We start from the raw sequence: 18,417 nt of genomic DNA on the forward strand, positions 1-18,417 counted from the left end.
TCTGATCTCCCAGCTGAACCAACCAAAGCAAGATGAAGTGACAACTATTAAATCCCCCAAAATGAACACCATTATCATCCTGTATTTCCAATTTTTACACACTTTTCTCAAGGCTATCCATGGGTTTCTTCTTCTTTTTGAAGGCTATATCCATCAGTATTTTCTTGTGTCGCTCTCTTCACTCTTGTCACTGCATTGAAAGGCACTAGCATTGACCTTGTTCTCCTGCTAGGCTCCAAGGATTTCTTCTGAGAAATTTTTTATTCTTACAAGTGCCTATATTTAGCAACTAACTTAGCATGGCAGGCAACTCAGCTGCACACTTGCACATCACTAGAGATTGGATTGGGTGCGAAAGATTTGGGTTTCAATAATTGCAAAAGAAAAAAAATGCAATTTGGGAAAGAGAGTGAGAGACATGAGATGAGAGGGGAGGAGATCTTGGAGGCAAAAGCATATGCTTTGCAAAGTTCCCTCCAATATCCCCTTCTCCTCCAATGGAATATCCCCCAAATTCTTCCAACTCCCAGCTCCAATCCCGCATCTCTCTTCGCTCTTATATATATACGCAGCACGAACTCGCCGTCTTTCTTGCTCGCTCCCACACGCTGCGCCAACCCAGCGCGTACACGCAAACAATTTGTAGCTGGTAGCAACACACAATAGGTATAGCGCCGGCAAGAGATTCTTCTCCGGTTCTTGCTGGTTTCTTGCGGGGGTGGTGGTAATGGCGATCGGTGGCGAGATCAAGGACGACCTGGAGGAGGCGCCGCCGCCGCCGCTCCTCGACGAGGCCTCTCTGCGCCCGCGCCGCGTGGCGCTCTTCGTCGAGCCCTCGCCGTTCGCGTAAGGAATTCGCCCCTCCTTGAGGGTTCTTGGCCTTGTGACTGTACACATGCTTGGCTGGTTTGGTTGGATTGGATTGTTCTTGAACTAGTTGGGAGATTTCCACTGGCAGTAAGGTCTGGTCTGATATTGCGGCGTCCTCACTAGGTTTCTGGGTTAGTCCAAAAGTTGGGATCTTTGCTGTGTCTTGGGATGTGTGAAGATATGATAAAAAGTTGATTAAGTTTCTGGTGAATTTCTCTAAATCAATTGGTTGAGTTTAGTACTTTGTACAGCTACGGTAGTATGTGAAGAACGGGAAACGGAAAATTGTGAATTTCAGATACTAAACCGTGGAATGCAATTTTGTTTGGTAGTACCTTGGAAGGGAGAAGTGGTTACTGCTGATGGTGATTAAACTGTATTTGAATGTATGTTTTTGCATTTTAAGCTAAGTTTGTGTTCTCCGTGTTTGCAGCTACATCTCTGGGTATAAGAACCGGTTTCAGAACTTCATCAAGCACTTGCGTGAAATGGGCGACGAGGTGCAACTCTTTCTGTCATTTGTTATTTTGTTGAGTACTGGAGTTATACTGTTGTGGCGGTTTTTGCACAACATTACAAGGTTGAGGACAATAGATTAGTAGTATATGCGACATAATTTGGCTTTCTGGTGTGCTGTGCAGGTCATTGTTGTGACTAACCATGAGGGAGTTCCACAAGAGTTCCATGGTGCCAAGGTTATTGGTTCATGGAGGTAAGTTCTGAAGAGACATATTTCTTTTTCTGCCATGGTATACCAATTTAGGCAATAGTTCTTTAAGGCCTAAATTTAAAAGTAAATGGGAACTTTAAAAACTTTAGCCTCTTGTATGAACCATAGTGAATTAATCTGAAGTTATAGTACATGATTTGAAATGCTAGTTTTAAGGTTCAGGACATTCCGTTAGTTTATACTCCCTCCGTTTGGGTTTATAAGGCTCATATTGAAGTTCGTGCCACACTTTGACTAACAATATTCAAATTATATTTAGTAATATTTATATAAAAATTATACCATTAGAAAGAGTTTTTCAATACGAATACAACAATATATCTTTTTTGCCGCACTAATCTCATATTAGCAAAGTTTGACATAAAATTCCGCGTGGGCTTATAAACCCAAACGGAGGGAGTAGTTCATAAGCATCGTAAATGCAATTAAGTAACACGTAGTAAAGAAGTATAACTCATGAACTGTATGATAATCAAGCTGTAATAGGTCCGAAATGTTGCAATCCTTTCGATTGAATCGCATGATCTGCTGCGCCTTTTGATGGCCTCTTATGCCTATTTCTGATCTTTTCCAGCTTTCCATGTCCATTGTATGGAAAAGTTCCTCTCTCGCTTGCACTCAGTCCTAGGATCATTTCAGAGGTTGCAAAGTTCAAGCCTGATATTATTCATGCATCATCACCTGGAATTATGGTAACTTTATTCTACAGTCATTTTGTTAATCATATGTTCTCTGGTGGTTAGCCACTAAGTATGATGACACTCTGCTCCACTTTCAGGTTTTTGGGGCTCTTGCTATTGCAAAGCTGCTCAGCGTCCCCCTAGTGATGTCCTACCACACCCATGTCCCAGTGTAAGTTAACGTTAAATAAACTGTAAAATATGTTAAGTTATCTGGCTAGTTCAATACTGTACTTGACATATTCCATTTTGAAGTTCTTTCTCTTAATACTGCTTGTATGGATGTAAATTAAATAATACTGCAGTTTCTCACGGGCAGTTAATAATTAAATCGAGCACATTCCAAAAGAATTCAAAGTGCCCTGTGATAACAAGCCATATACCATTGAATGATTTAGAATTGGATGTTGCTTATAGCGATATCATGCAATTCACGATTAAGATTTGTATATAACATAGAAGTACATTAACATTTTGGATTACCATTTTTTGAATACAAAAATACTTAAGCAAGTAACACAGAGATAGAAAGCCCTTTATTAACATAGAAGTGAGCAGACTTATAAGAACTATTTGATCTGTCTGCCATAGATGCTGAATTGTATCTATATTTCCCATGCAGATACATACCAAGATATACGTTTAGCTGGCTTGTAGAACCAATGTGGCAAATCATCAGTAAGCCATCTACTCACACCTAATCTGCGCTTACTACTTACATAGAGTCAGCTTTTGTGCAACGAAAACACTGATTCTGTCTCCTTGTTCTCTGCAGGGTTCCTTCATAGAGCTGCTGATCTAACTTTGGTACCGTCTGCTGCTATCAGCAAGGATTTTGAAACAGCCCATGTTATTTCAGGTTTGTTGATATCTGCTACAATCTACATTGATATTACATGTCTGGTTTTATTTTTATCTTGTTAACGATATGTTTTACATCCTTATTCAGCTAACAGAATACGCCTTTGGAACAAAGGTGTTGATTCTGCCAGCTTCCATCCCAGATTTCGCAGCCATGAGATGCGAGTTAGGCTAAGGTGACAACTTGTTTTTTCCTGAATGTTCTGTACATAACACATACTGATTGAGATTAACTGTTAACACTTCTACTGTGTGACCTATTATTTTCAGTGACGGTGAGCCTGAAAAACCACTGATAATTCATGTTGGGCGCTTTGGGCGTGAGAAAAGCTTAGATTTTCTGAAAACGTGAGCAATATTCCTACTTTACACTGTGAATGTTATCTTTGACAAGCGTAAAGTTTCTACACAAAATGGGAAAACTACCATTTGCCCTGTGTTTTGTCCTCTACACTACAAGCTGCTTGGTATTAATCCTGCTTTATGATTGAGCAGGGTAATGGATCAGTTGCCTGGTGTAAGAATTGCATTTGTTGGAGATGGACCATATAGGTATGTCCCATGTCACTCCTTTTATTTCTCAGGCTCAGATGTTCTCAGCCAGTTCAATTATCTCAACGTTAGTTTAGAATTTATGCCAGTAATGATATTCTGTGTTAACTAACTTAGTCTTGCAACAGTAACGTAATGTCGTGCGAATCAGTGTTGCTGACATTTTACCACCAGTGTGCTGACATGCTTCCTGCAATTACCTTACAGGACTGAGCTAGAGAAGATGTTCGAGGGGATGCCTGCAGTGTTCACTGGAATGATGCAAGGAGAGGAGCTCTCTCAGGCATACGCCAGCGGTGATATTTTCGTTATGCCTTCAGAGTCTGAAACACTCGGCCAAGTAGTCCTGGAGTCCATGTCATCTGGAGTCCCTGTAGTCGCAGCACGTGCCGGTGGGATCCCCGACATAATTCCAGAAGAGGAGGAGGGCAAGACCAGCTTCCTCTTCACCCCAGGAAACCTCGACGATTGTGTGGGCAAGATCAAGCTGCTGCTGACAGACAGGGAGTTCAGAGACAGCATGGGGAGAACCGCTAGAGCCGAGATGGAGAAATGCGACTGGAGGACGGCCTCGAGGACGATCCGCAACGAGTTCTACAACACGGCGATCTTCTACTGGAGGAAGAAGCGCGCGGAGCTTGTCCAACCTTTGCAGTGGCTGGCGCAAATGTTCCTGCCGGCAACTGATCGCACCCGCAGCATCACCCAACATTGATGCACAGTGATGGCCAGATCCACACATTCCCTGTAAATTCCTGATCTATATAGTGCAGTGTCAATAGGTGAGATAGCTCTTCCTTCTGTGTGGGATTGGAATACAGTGATTGGTTGTAGTTCTTTTTGGGGTAATATTGTAATGGTGCAAAAAAAATGTGATGGAACTTTGTGTTGACCATGATCCATGCATACATCATCAAGATGCTGTTGTTGGAACTTTGGACGCAAGAAGAATCCATATAAGCTTATGAAATGTTAACTCTTTTGTCAGATATAACATTCTAAATTCAAAAAACATGTCAGATCTATTTCATGGGTACACACCTGTGATTGCATGGACAGGGTTTGCTGGGATCTTAATAGGTTCCGTTGTATGCTAAATGCTTATTAAAAAACTTAATGCCTAAACTAACAAGCAAGTCGTTGTAGTATAGTGGTAAGTATTCCCGCCTGTCACGCGGGTGACCCGGGTTCGATCCCCGGCAACGGCGAGCTCGTTTTTATTTTGGCCAAGGAATGTGCTTTCCCAAAGATATTTCCTCCTTTGGCTTTGCTCCCAGAAGGAAAAGAGGCATTTGCTCTTCTCTTAAACCTCCATCTGCACATCACATTCATCTTCTTTGTCCTTTATGACTCGATGATGAATCATGTATCCCTGCTGTGCTCAACCTCTTCTTTTCCTTGATGAATTTTTCCTCATGTTGCATTAAACAAAACCAAAAATAAAATAAGTTACTGAACCTGTTATTTTCTTCCTGTATGTACACACAAACACACACATGCAATGCAAATCTGAAACCTTGACTCATTTCGCCTGCTAGCACATGGCATGTCTCACACTGGTTTGCAAAGCTGATGATGACAAGCGATACTAGGCACTAGCACCAGCACACCTTTCATCCGGACCAGTTCCATCAGGCTACAGTGCCCCTTATTTCTTGGCAAGGTTTCGCAAGAGGAACCCAAATGGCCTTCCAAGTTGCTCGCCCCAATTCAGCATCCCCTGATAACGCCTCCGCCCCCAAAGGAAAAGCAAAGCAGATCCATATTCTTCCAGCTTTGCTCAATCAATCATACCAGGGATTATTTATCATCTCTTGTTCTTCTCTGTGTTTTTTTTTATGATGGTGGTACTGGTACTGAAAGTCTGAAACCAGTCCAAGGACAGCGAGATCGGTTTCGATCGATCGGGCTTCGGGGATGATTACTGCTGACAAATCTTGTTTGAGAACTTTGTTTGTTCCTGTCAAACTCGATATTGGTTTAAATAAAAAAAAATCTGAAACCATTTAGTTAGTTTTATATGATAACTGTCATTGTTCATCAAGGTGAGTTAGGGGCTTTGCAATAATTTTGAGACAAAAGGGGGGTAGATCTTTCTGATGGGAATGCTACCATTATTGGCTCCTGCTGCCACTTCTCCTTCCTGATAGATGTTCTTCTGGCCATATTAGAATAGATTCTGGTTTCTGCAGCAGCATTGTCAGTTGCAGTGCACCACACTACACCTTGTCTGCATCCTGGATGCAGAAGGTCCATCAACTTGAAAAGGAAAAAAACTGAATCCTGGATGCAGAAGGCCCATCAATCTGACACTGTAACTGTTTGTCAGGCAATGTGGTGAGATTGCTTGGGACGATTGTGATTCTTGGAGAAGTGATTATTCCTTTTAAATGCTCTCATCTTTTGATTTACAGAAAGAAAAAGGCTGGTGTTTTTGTTGTTGTTTAAAAAAATGTTTCACATGCTTCCGACGGTACTAAAGTCGTTGTTAGATGACAGAACCATAACAAAGAACCAGGTTTTATGGTAAGAAAAAACAGCACGAGAAGTTGTCGAATACCACGTATTTCCACTTTGATCGTTCATGCCTATAGAATGGATGAATTTGTCCATAAAAATATTATTATATAATAATGTGATATTGGAAGGAATTAAAAGAACTATAAACAGGTGACATGGAAAGGCAACAGGCCTGAAGAAATGCTGCTTGAGGCAGCAGCAACCACATCTATCACACCCAGAAGCTTCTGTTGATGCAACAGTGCCTCCTCCATCATCATCGTCATCAGCAGCAGCACAGAGTTGAGTGAGTGGTTTTGTGTCTCTGTACTGCAACTTGCATAAAAGCACAAGCACCCACACAAGTTGGCAAAGAGACAGAGAAATAAAAATTGGGGCTCTCTATTCTGTTCTTTACTCTTGTCACAAGGATCTGCCTCATATCTGTGTGGATGCCTTTCTCAAGGAGGGAAAGAACAGGGCCAAAAAGGAGGCAGAAAAGGATTTTGAAAAAGTTGATGGAAAGAAAGGCAGCCAAAGCATGAGATGCCATATGTAGTGCAAGTCTGACTCATTTCCAATTTCATAGTTTTGGTGGAATCAGCATCATCAGTAGTATAGAGCTACACAGGAATAACCCTGTCTGTGTAGGACTTAATTGCACACAAACAATGAAAAGGTCAATCTACAGACTGAAAAAATGGGAGCTCGTAATCAAGAAAATTGTTGACCGGGTGGGAAGGGCCAGGTAAGGTAATGCTGAATGACTCACTGCAAACTCATTTTGCGCTTATCCGAAAAAATAATATATATGTGCAAACATGAGGTGCATGGTGCATATACACCAATAGGTTAAAATGATAGTTGTGGATAAGTGTGCTGCATGAGTAAGGTTTCCAATACATGAGCTGACCAAAAAGGCAGGATCCATGAAGATTGAAAAATAAGTCCACTTGGTAATGTACATGATCAGCATTGAGTACTGTGTCACTCACTGTCTGAAAATACCACATGCATAAGTTCTTGGACTCTTTTTTGTTACATCCTCAGTATCATCACCAGCAATTATGGACTACCAATAACATCCCCTCTCTGTTATGTTCTGAAAATTTCCCATAATTAATTACTCCAATACAGGTAACCGAAGCTAAAGTAAAGACCATATTACACTAGACATATGATCCGTGGGCGCCAGGTGGATCGACAGATCGCCATCTAATACAGCATACTCCGGTTCGGGGCCAACTGATCATGTAGAGGCCCACACTGCAGGCCTTGATCTTGCAAGCTCACCCCATAAGGCGGCATCCCCGAACACGGCGAATCGAAGGCCGCATTCGGGGCTCCACCATGCTGCTTGGCGTCACCTGGCAATGAGAACTGGCCTACTGACACGCTCGGGGTCGATGGTGCGTTGGACTGGTTGCTGGTGATCAGGGATGACTGGGACGGCGAGGGAGGCCGGTCGTCGGTCAGGTGAACCGTGGTGATGTCGTGAATGCTCGACCTCCGCTTGTCCTTGCCGCCCCCTGAGCTGAGCCTGATGAAGTACTTCTGCGCGTGGCTGGCCACCTGCGTCGGCGTCCTCGTCTGCACAAAGTTGCGCGATATGTTCCTCCAATCCCCTTTGCCATACTTCTTCAGGCCCAAGAGGAACAACCTGACCAATGATCAAAGCATGATCAGCAACCAATATTGATCATGAAATCTTGCTTTGAAATATTAAGGCCTAAACTCATCACACATCAAGCTAGATGACTGTGTCGATCCCTAGTGAAGAAAGATACAAAGTCGCAGTTCTTCATGGTCTGAATCATTCAAATTTCCTTGAGTTTTAAAGGCCAGCAGAGCCATCGGATGATGTAAAGCCCATTGAATTGATGGCGAATTCAAGAGAACGAAAAATTTAGCTCCTAAGAAGTCTTGCGCATGACACAGAGCAATCGCTCTCACAGCTTTCACAAGTCAATGAGATGCATACAAGCTAAGTGCTAAAGTATGACAAGGAACAGAGTACTCACTTGTGCTCGTCCTCGGTCCATGGCACGCCCTTCTTCCTCTCCTGCTCCGGCGTGCGCCCGGCGTGCCGCTTGGCGCCGCACCCTCCGCCGAACCTGTACCCTCCATGCCGGAACTCCCCCGCCCCGCCATGGCCACCAGCGCCGTCCCACTGCAAGGTGAAGGCCGCCGAGCCGCCATGGCCGCCGCCGGCGTAGAAGGGGAAGGGCACCATACCGGACTCGATCTGGCGCACGTCGAGCTCGAGGTCCTTGAAGTGGGTCATGACCTCGAGCACCGTCTTCCCCGTGTCGCGCGCCACCCTGTCCCAGTCCGGGCAGCGCAGGTCCAGCGCCGCCAGCGCCCGCTCGAACTGCTTGTTCTCCTGCGCCGTCCACGCCGGCGGCGGCGCCATGAACCACCCCCGGGACGCCGCCGCCGCGTAGTGGTCCATCGCCGGCAGCACGTCCATCCACGACTCCCTCATCATCTCAGCTCAGCGCACAGCAGGGGGGATCGCTGCAGGAGAAATCACACGGCTTTTGTCAGCTGAGATTACCTTTTGGGGGCATCTTGTAAAAGAAGATCGGATTTTCAGCTCAGGATTTTCGGTAACAATAATATGATCTCTCGTTGATATGCGGATCAGTGAAGGTGAGCACGGAATTGGCGGGGGAGAATTGCAGGAAAAGCGGGATCTTTGTTTCTGTTTGACGAACAAAAAAGCTGGTTTGGATTCAAGAACAGCAAGTACCAGTACTACCACACCAAGGACCTCCGAGCTAACTGCTCTCCCCAAATTACACGATCAGGATCGCGAATTACTCCAACCCAAACCCAAAATTCGCGTCCCCAATTCTGCACGAACGGTTCCATCCAATCCCTAAACTAAAATTCCACTCAATCACCAAACACCCACAGCAGCAAAACCTCCGAATTTCGCCAGGAAGAAGCGGAATTCCGCCCCCAGTAACAGACTAACAGCAGCAAGAACTAAAAAAACATCAAAAAAGGAGCAAAAATCTCTGACCTCTCGTTGATCTCCGGCGGCTGCGTCCGGCTTAGTAGCAGCCCCTGTTCTTGGGCTTGGAGGACAAAAAGGCGATCTTCTTGCTCGGATTCTTAATTATCTGAGCTGAGCAGAGCTTCTATCTCTCTGTCTCTCTGTCTCCGAGAGCACTAGAAAAGAGATGGATCTCTCCAAAGGGCAAAGGGCAGTAGCAGCTCAGGTTCCGTTCTTGAGAGAAAGAGGGAGGGGAGAGTGTCAGCTGGTGATTGGGTGGAGCTTTGTGGCCGACTTTTGCGTATATATATACGATATACTCGCATTTATAATTAGTGCCAAAAATTGAAGCATACTTGTGCGTGCGCACACACGGGATGCACACTTGGGATTGTTCTTGGCTTCTCTAGCTTCTTACATCTGCTTGCCACAAGGTTTTCTCTTATTGGTCACCTATTTTAATCTCTTCCAAAAAATTAAATAAATTTAGACGCCTTCTTTTTCCTCACGTAGTATATCAATATGTGTTTTTTAATACATGCAATTTATATCAATAAATTCGTCTTCAAAAGTTTTTTCTGATAAATATGGTTTCTATTATCATGCTCCTTATGGAACATGTAGAGTATGGGGCCACCTGACAGTGACTCGTCTCTGCGATTTCGTTCTTAACCCCGCTTATCTGGAAAGCTTTAACTATATGCTCAACTACAAACAAATGTACTACAATGATCACCCCTTTGCTAATATTCTTTTGGTGCTTAGATCTGTAGAGTTTTGATTAGTTGGGCCTTGAAAGTATAGTTTTTTTTTTAAAGTAAAGCCTTGAAAGTATAGTGGAGCTGATTAATCGCTGCACTTTGTGGTGGCCATGATTAATTAGTTGCCGTTGACAAGTAGCTTTAGCTTAGCTTAGCTCTAGGAAGGGGCAAGCATGCACGTTTGATGTTGCTGTCAGGCGTTTTGGCAAAGCACATGCATGATTTGATTTGATTTGCCCCTCTCTGCTGGCAGATGTGTTAATTGGGCGGTCATTGTTTTATTTCTAGGATGGATCGATGCAACACACACTAACACGTTGCTTTCTTCTACTACTTACTTGGCAGCTAGTACATCAGCTGTTTCTACTTGGCTTATTCGTCTAGCTCAATATATTACCCAAATTAACCTTGACCAAGATGGCTAATTGCTGCCTCACACCATCTAATTAAACCCCATCTAATAATACTCACTACGTGCCGAATTAACTGACGTGGATTTATCTAGATTATTATACAAATCCACGTCAGTTAATCTGTGACGGAAGGAGTACTTGATATCCAGCTCCATCTAATTAATCTCTAATTTCAACGTGTTAATTCCTCTGTCTCTTATTTTGCCGATGACGTCCCCTTATTACAACGTGCATGCTTTTCAGTTGCAAGTGACAAGATTCTGAAATTACAGCAGCAGGCCGGCAGGCTGCATACTTGATTCACAGAATCTCCCTGCGATTAGCATCCCTTTCAATTTCTTGAAAGCAAAAGGAAAAGATAGGAAACAAGTATTCTTTCCAGAAAACCCGATGGGATCACTGCCTATTTCATTAAGGATGCAGATAAATAAGTTTATTACACCATGCTACTTTGACACAGAAAACATATTTCCTGGACCTTCTGACTAATGAGAGAGATTCTTCCGTTGTAATATACTCCCTCCGTCTCATATTAAGTGACTCAAATTTGCCCGGATATGAATGTATCTATGCCTAAAAAACGTCTAGATAAGTCACTTAATATGGAACGGAGGGAGTAGCTAATAATCAAATAATCACATTGATTTGCTGCTCGATTAATTAGCAATATGTGAAGACAGCTGAGCTATCCTTCTGCTAGTTTTCATAATTATTTGAAAATTTCATTTGTGTCAGGCAGGCAGATGCTTGCTCGACAGCATAATAAGTAACCCAGGTGTTCATCCAGATGAGATCGCCACGAAAGCAGGAGCAGGGATTAAATTAATTTAATCGTGTAATTTTAAAACACAGAGAGAGAGAGAGAGTACGGCAGAAGCTGAGGACTAAAGCTCTCTCATGGATCTGACCATGAACAAGCCCATGGTCATGGTCATGTCAAGATCTACAACTGACTACAGTTTTTAAAATAAATAAAAAATAAAGATTTTGAACAGCCGCCTAGCTTTGATTCCAAGCAACATAGTGGTAGTAGTATGATGTAAGGAATTGAAGGAACCTACAATCCTTTTATGCTTTCTACCCTCCCAATGGAGCTTTGACCAATCATGCCGACCCGAAAATCAAATTGTTTTTCCGTCAAAAAAAATCAAATTGTTTCCGCGTATCGCTCCAATTATATCGGATGAAGTAATGCGAGGGACTGAAATATGTTAGAAGGGGGGAAAAGATTGCACGAACTTTCCCTTTTTTCAGGGGAAGAAAATGGTGTTCTTGGACCACAAATGATTACTCTCTCTCTCTCTATATATATATATATATTATATTATATTATACACAAGAACCTTATACTACTACTAGCACTTAATTAAGCTATAAGATTCGCAACTAACTAACCAGGGCTACTTAATTTCCCGGCACGTTGGCAGTTTGACCTTGTTTTTCCCCCTATACAAAACTGCTGAAAGTTCAGTTGATTAACCCCTGAGTCAACAATGCAAATCATTTCAGTTCAGTTGGAAGCATTATACAATTCTTCAACAACAGAGTACTAATTTGGTGATTCTGATGGGCATATGAGGGCATCAATGGGCTTAGGTCCGTTTGAATGCCAGCTGATATGAAGGTAGTTATTAATCAGGGGTCAGATTAGGAACTAAACAAGAGGCGTTTTGGGGGCAGAGATGGGACTGAAGCATATACACGGCAGTGGCTCTTGTGTGCTCCATGAGCCACTGTACGTTAAGCACTGGATCTCCTCATGAGTCTCCTGCTGCTTTAGCTTGCAGAATTAGATCACTGGCTACCTCCTGTTGCTTGCCCATTTGTTTATGCACTTACAAACTGGGTCTCCTGGTCGGGTTGGTCAGCCTTCAACTCCAAGAAAGCGGCAAGAACTTGAAAAGGGTTTTGTTTTGATTTTGTTAATTGATTTGGTCGTCGCCTGCTCGTATTATTATTATCCCAAACTAATTGACTAGTGGCGGTCATCTTCTCTTATTATTAGCATATATTGGTTTGATTTTTGTGCAGTCTTGTTTACACCGTCATGTCTGTGTCGCATCTGTTGGACGATGCTCTGTGTATGTAACATAGTACCATTCATCATGAAACCAGGCAGTAACAGTCTTAACAGTTCAACGAAAACAAAAACAAAAACAAAAACAAAATAATAGGAAGAACAGCGACCATTTCGCTAAGTTTCGCAAAGGCATAGACGCTCCACAGCAGTTTTCATTTCTCAGCTCGAGCATCGCGCCTCAGCCTGTGCATCAGGCAAACCTCCCGGAGCTTCTCTTGTAAAGTTGGGTTTGGGAATGGCAGCACAGAGTTTGGGCTTGCAGCTATGAGCTTCAGGGTGTGGAGGGAGCGCCCAGCAGCTTCAGAGATCGAAAGCTTCAAACACCCAGCAGCTTCAGAGATCGAAAGCTTCGAACAGCTGCCCACCAGCCCGGCCTTGTCCATATAGCAGCAGCATCAGGTGAAAAGAAGCTAACATAGCTCACACCCAGGTAACCAGATGGGGGCTGTTGATGATCAAGGAGATCGGCCGAGAGACAACCACCATCTGGGGTAACAGGTCCACCTTGAGCAGGATTTCCCATTTCTTTATGGTTTTCAGTATGATCCACCAAATCTGCTTGATATCAGACCAAGAAGAGTTGTTAAAAATTAAATCATTTCTATGAGTCCATAGACACCATAGAACAGCAGCACAAACTACATTCATTATGGAATGTTTTTTGTTAGCAATCCAGAACTGTGAAATTTTATAACTATTTCATAACTATGGAATGATAAACACTCACAACTATTTCATTTTTTTTTTGGAAATTTTATAGTGGGAGGAACGGTTTTAGGAAATACATGCTCCTCTTTTTATTTGATTCGATCCAATGTAGATCAGGTGATCACACACACACACACACACACACACACACACACACACACACATCCCTTGCATATTTTACTACTTCGTAGTACTGTTTACTTTCTTTTTAGAATCATCTGGAAATCAGCAAACCGGAATCATCTGGAAATCAATGTAAATCAGAATTACAGAGCTGATAACAGGCATATGGAAACTCTGGATTGCAGCGCGAATGGTCTTGGAGCACGGCATTTTAAGTTGCCCAACATCCTCGCCCAACTGTTCCATAACTGCATCACATGAAGAAAAGAAACATGAGAACGGATCAAAACTCCAGTGAGTCAAAAGCAAATAACACAACTCAAGCACTGTGACATATCATAACATTCTGATCGGTATTGAAATATTTATACATTCAAGATTCTAAATACTGAAAAAAGGATGACTCGAAATTGCAGTATGTGCAGCAGCGCAAGCGTGTGGTCTTCCGATTTGCTCGAGGATCCATTGGTGTTGCCATTATATGATCAAAAGTACCTGAAGAAAGAAAAATAAATCATAGAAACCTAAAAGAAAAAAAAAAACAGCTTCATAAAACTTACTCCCTCCGATCCTAAATTGTTGTCGAAATATTATATGTATCTAGACGCTTTTTAAGAATAGATACATCCATATTTGAGCAAATTTGAGTCAAGAATTTAGGATCAGAGGGAGTAGATCACAAGCCTCCAACCTCCTGGGACAAGCCTAGAAAAACTAGACATCTTTGGCTGTTCAAGGAAATGATCAAGATATAAGAAGCTATTATGTCAGTACGTAAATACATATGGTCAAAAGGTGATTATTGATGACTTTACATGAAGGATGCTGCAATAGCAATCTGATTTCATACAAACAAGTACTCCCTCTGATCCTAAATTCTTGACTTAAATTTGCCCAAATATGGATGTATCTATTCTTAAAAAACGTCTAGATACATGTAATATTTCGGCAACAATTTAGGATCGGAGGGAGTATACTACAACTAGTAGCAGATAACAATGTGGTAACTATAGAATGCAAGCAATAATGTTAAACAGTCTGTTTGTAATCAATATACATTTGCACCTTAGCAACAGTTACTACATATACAAATTGGCCTGCATTGTACAAAAGCTCCAATAAACAGAGCACTTGTGACCTAGGCAAATCCGAACAGTCTGTATATTGTGATAACAAAAACTGCAAACTAGTCAGAAATTTGATGGTTTCGCTCCTACCAAATATCAAAATATCATAGGCAGGCAATGCATGAAACATGAAACCATTGTAGTCCCAAATAAATGTATAATTAGAAAGTACAGAGAAAACCGAAATGTAATATCCCAGACAGCTGTGTTGGCTGCTAAATAGTAAATAATACTTACATGTGCGCACATCCTTGTTCCAAACGCAGGCAGACCCAGGAGGCCAGGATAAATAGTAATCTAGATATAAATTAGTAAAGCAAGAAAGTGTTGTTAAATTCCATCAGTAAAATCGTAGGGAATATTGACAACATTTGCTCCTAGCTACGTCAGGTAATAAAGATTTCTCAATGAAGAGTTCAAGCAAGAATTTTGATATATATAGAATGGAGACATTCAAACTCTCATTTCATATGCAAGACCTGTAGCAGTCCCTATATCCATCAAAGATGACCCGACATTTTTGTATGATGGGTTTAACATGAGCAAAATCAACATTTACCAACTCGGGAACCTGGAACGAGAATTGGACATTCAATTTCTATAAATTAGTACATGTGTCTGACATTCTCAAGTTGATTCTTCTGCCTTTTGTGATATACTGCAGACATCACTTACACACAATTTACTATCAATCTACCAACAATAACCAGATAACTTTGCCCCCTGCATATGGACCTACCAGTTATAGATGGAGGCGGAGAAGTGTATGAACTCCACCCCACAGCACCTCTCCTTCCAGCACTAAAAGCTTAGATATTAGAGCAATAGATAATCAATCAAGTAACTGTCAGTGCTATGAAAACTGCAGATAAAATACTGAATTTTGTTGACTAAGTCTTAGCTATCATTGACAATATAAAAATGTTACACATGTAACTAGTTCATCTTTTATTAGGTTAAATTTGTATTATAAAACATTGAGTTAGCCATTTAACATTGAATTGTTCAAGAATATAATCAGGATTTAAGTAGGGACGCAAACATCAGAAACAAACAGGTCAAGCACAACAGGAGATAAAGGACAAGTAACAGTCATAAAGGTCTGCCAAAAGCCCAAAAGCATTGCCATACAGCAAATGTCTTTCTCATACGGGCCTAAGGGGCATGTAGATAGGGAGACAAGGAGTTCAAAATGCTCAAAAACAAGCATGATGATTAATAGCTATCTCTTTATTGTGTCAAAGTCTTTGAAATTAATGAATGAATTAGTGCCAGTATGCCGCAATATTACAACGTACAACAAATGGAGTACAGAAAAACTCCAGTATGTGTGCTCCTATGGTATTAAGACATCATACAAAAAAAAACTCCTCAGAACCTCCAAATCTCATCCCAACATTTGTCAATCACTCTCCAAACCCTCTTACGCCGGCAAACACCTCTCACTACCATCTCCAAAACGGCAGCCTCTGGCACAATATACTTGGCCAGCATCACCATTAAGACCTCTCCAGCTGCCTTATTCCTTTTTCTATTGCATAACCTCACCACTAGACCCTCCAAGAACTCCTGCCCTTTTTGTCCAACCTCAATCTCCCGCAAGAACGTATTGCAAGTCACTGTGTCTGGATCACAAGCTTGGTCAAGCATCTGGTTGAGCAAGTCCATTGCCCGAGGAAGGTCCTTCGCACGGAGCAACCCATCAAGCAATACATTGTAACAGATGACATCTGGATGAGTATCGCCCCTTGCAAGCATGTCATAAAACAGCCGTAAACCAGCATCCACCATCCCAGAAACACAAAAGCCCTTGATCATTGAAGTATAAGCAATTGTATCAGGGACACAGCCACGGCCAAGCATATGCTTCCAGACCATCATAGCATCCTTCGATCTCCCTACATTGCACAATCCATTGATCAACACGCTGTAAGTAACAGCATTTGGTGTGCATCCAATCCTTAACATATCCTCCCAGAAAGAAAGAGCCTGTGATGAATCTCCAATTTGGAAATATCCCCGAACCATCGAGCTATAAGTCATAATATTTGGTACACATTTTGCCTCAATCATCTCCCTGAATAACAGCTCGGCCTCAGTCATCTTCCCACACCGAGCAAGGCCATCAATCATTGCTGAATACAAGACAACATTTGGCTTTATCCCAGCAGCTACCATTGTGTCCCACACCCTTGATGCCCTATCAACCTCTCCTAACTTGCAAAACCCAGTGATCACAGGCGAGAACACAAACTCATTAGGCACAAGGCCCTTGCTCCTCATTTCCTCAATCACCTTACATGCATCCTCCAATCTTCCACACCTCACTAATCCATCTACCACTGCCCCATAGGTCATCACGCCCGGCACCACCTCCGCCCTCTCCATTCTCCTCATAACCCCCATGGCCGCTTTGGCCCTACCGCAGAGCAACAAACCATGCAGCAGCACATTGTAAGTCGCGGCCGAAGGAGCACATCCCTTCAGCTGCATGAAAGAAAACAGCTTGGCCGCGCCTGTAACATCCCCGGTGCGCAGCATTGCACCCAGCACAGGATTAAACGCCTCGGCGGCCACCACCCCATCCACCACCATCTCGTGCACCAGTGCCACGGCATCGTCGACCCGCCCTGCATCCGCCAGCGCCGACACGACCGTCGAGTACGTGAACTTATCCGGTACAAGTTTCCACGCCGGAATGCTTCGGTGGACAACCCGTAAAGCGAGTTCGAGATAGAGCTGGTGGTTCCTTGGGACGAGCGAGGAGCAGACGCACTTGAGGAGGAGGTTGAAGGAGAGGAGGGTGGGGGCGAGGCGGGTGAAGCGGCGGAGGGAGTGGGAGAAGAAGGCGGGGAGCAGGTGAGGGGGGAGCGGGAAGCGGAGGAGGGCGGAGTTGAAGGAGTGGTGGGTGATGGCGGCGGAGGTGGGCGGGCGGAGGAAGAGGCGGAGCGCGAGGAGGGGCCGGGGCGAGCGGGAGAGGGCGGCGATGAGGTGGGGGAAGAGGTGCGGGGAGGCGTCGGTTGGCAGGCGGCGGAGGAAGCCGAGGACGGAGGCGGCGGATGGGCTGGGGGAGTTGGCGAGCGAGCGCGCGACGGATAGCAGAGTCGGGGCGCCGGCGGCGGGGAAGAGTTCGTGGGCGAGGGGTGGATCATTGTCGTCGGATGAGGAGGAGACGAAGTGGTCGGAGTGGCAGAGGCGAGCGGCGGCGGCGGGGTGGAAGCGTGGATTGGGGGTGAGGCGTCGTAGGGACTGGACAAAAGCCGGACCGAGCCGGGCTCGGCCCGAGCTCGCCACTTGATCGCCGTCGGCGAGCCGAGCCGGCTCGGTCCGTGGCTGCCGGCGAGCCGCCAGGAGCAGCTCGGCCCCCGCGAGCTGCCGCAGTCAGCAGACAACACCAGCGTGGAAGCGGAAGGTGGCGGGGTGGTTTGCTGTCCTTGCCGCGGACGGCGAGGACGAGGACGACGATGAGGAGCTGCCCCCGCCCAGCAGCGGTGGGCGTGGCCGCTGATGAAGAAGAAGCAGGGCGCGGAGTTGGAGGGGGCGAAGACGGTCGAGGCGGAGGAAGGGGAAATGTGCGGCGGCTGTGTGCTGCGGGAGACGGGAGGGAGCTGATTTCTGGCGGCGGCGGCGGCGGCGGCGGCGGCCGAATCGTGTGAGGGAGGGGGCGAGCGGGGGAAGGAGGCCGGGAATGAGAGGAGGGCTGCAGACGTGTTGGATGCCATAGCCCATAATGGCCTATCTCCTTAGTCCTTACTGGACAGCGCGGGATGAGTCGGGCCGCGTAGAATGGGCCTTATCTTCGGGCCGCAAAATGGGCCTATGGTTTTGAGGAGCTCTCTTTTTTCCGGCAACTCAAGGGCTTTTTTGAAACCTCTAACAGCTCGTTTGGCACCTTTAATTTTTGATATGATTTTATTTGGTTGAATTTGAATTTCGGGTTCAAAAATCATGTTTGTTTACCACACGGAATCGTAGAGTGAGAGACAATTCCAGAGAAATGATGACTTTTAGA

At 44.2% G+C, this 18,417-nt stretch overlaps 3 protein-coding genes and 1 non-coding gene across 4 annotated transcripts; 2 read left to right on the forward strand and 2 right to left on the reverse strand.

Moving 5' to 3' along the window:
* The first annotated feature begins 308 nt into the window (after positions 1 to 308).
* LOC100832140 (sulfoquinovosyl transferase SQD2) lies at positions 309 to 4,680 on the forward strand. Its single transcript, XM_003568395.4, has 11 exons — positions 309 to 846; positions 1,304 to 1,370; positions 1,512 to 1,582; positions 2,175 to 2,292; positions 2,379 to 2,452; positions 2,903 to 2,958; positions 3,056 to 3,139; positions 3,230 to 3,317; positions 3,412 to 3,489; positions 3,637 to 3,693; positions 3,901 to 4,680. Exons 1-11 carry the CDS (start codon positions 728 to 730, stop codon positions 4,406 to 4,408), a joined length of 1,320 nt encoding a protein of 439 aa, XP_003568443.1. The 5' UTR covers positions 309 to 727; the 3' UTR covers positions 4,409 to 4,680.
* Positions 4,681 to 4,829: 149 nt separating this feature from the next.
* On the forward strand, positions 4,830 to 4,901 carry TRNAD-GUC. Its single transcript has one exon. It is a non-coding gene; the product is annotated as a tRNA-Asp (tRNA).
* Positions 4,902 to 7,101: 2,200 nt separating this feature from the next.
* Positions 7,102 to 9,504, reverse strand: LOC100833882 (transcription factor DIVARICATA). Its single transcript, XM_003568401.4, has 3 exons — positions 9,221 to 9,504; positions 8,214 to 8,709; positions 7,102 to 7,852 (listed from the first exon to the last, which is right to left on the reverse strand). The coding sequence occupies exons 2-3, from the start codon at positions 8,678 to 8,680 to the stop codon at positions 7,408 to 7,410; spliced, it is 912 nt and encodes a 303-aa protein (XP_003568449.1). The 5' UTR covers positions 8,681 to 8,709; positions 9,221 to 9,504; the 3' UTR covers positions 7,102 to 7,407.
* Positions 9,505 to 15,598: 6,094 nt separating this feature from the next.
* On the reverse strand, positions 15,599 to 17,786 carry LOC100840200 (pentatricopeptide repeat-containing protein At4g20090; the record flags this gene model as incomplete). The annotated part of the gene is made up of 1 exon (XM_014898486.2): positions 15,599 to 17,786. A coding segment is annotated over one exon (2,010 nt), but the record flags the coding sequence as incomplete, so codon positions are not given.
* Positions 17,787 to 18,417: the final 631 nt, after the last annotated feature.

Source organism: Brachypodium distachyon, chromosome 2, assembly GCF_000005505.3.
Source record: "Brachypodium distachyon strain Bd21 chromosome 2, Brachypodium_distachyon_v3.0, whole genome shotgun sequence".
Classification (NCBI taxonomy): domain Eukaryota; kingdom Viridiplantae; phylum Streptophyta; class Magnoliopsida; order Poales; family Poaceae; genus Brachypodium; species Brachypodium distachyon.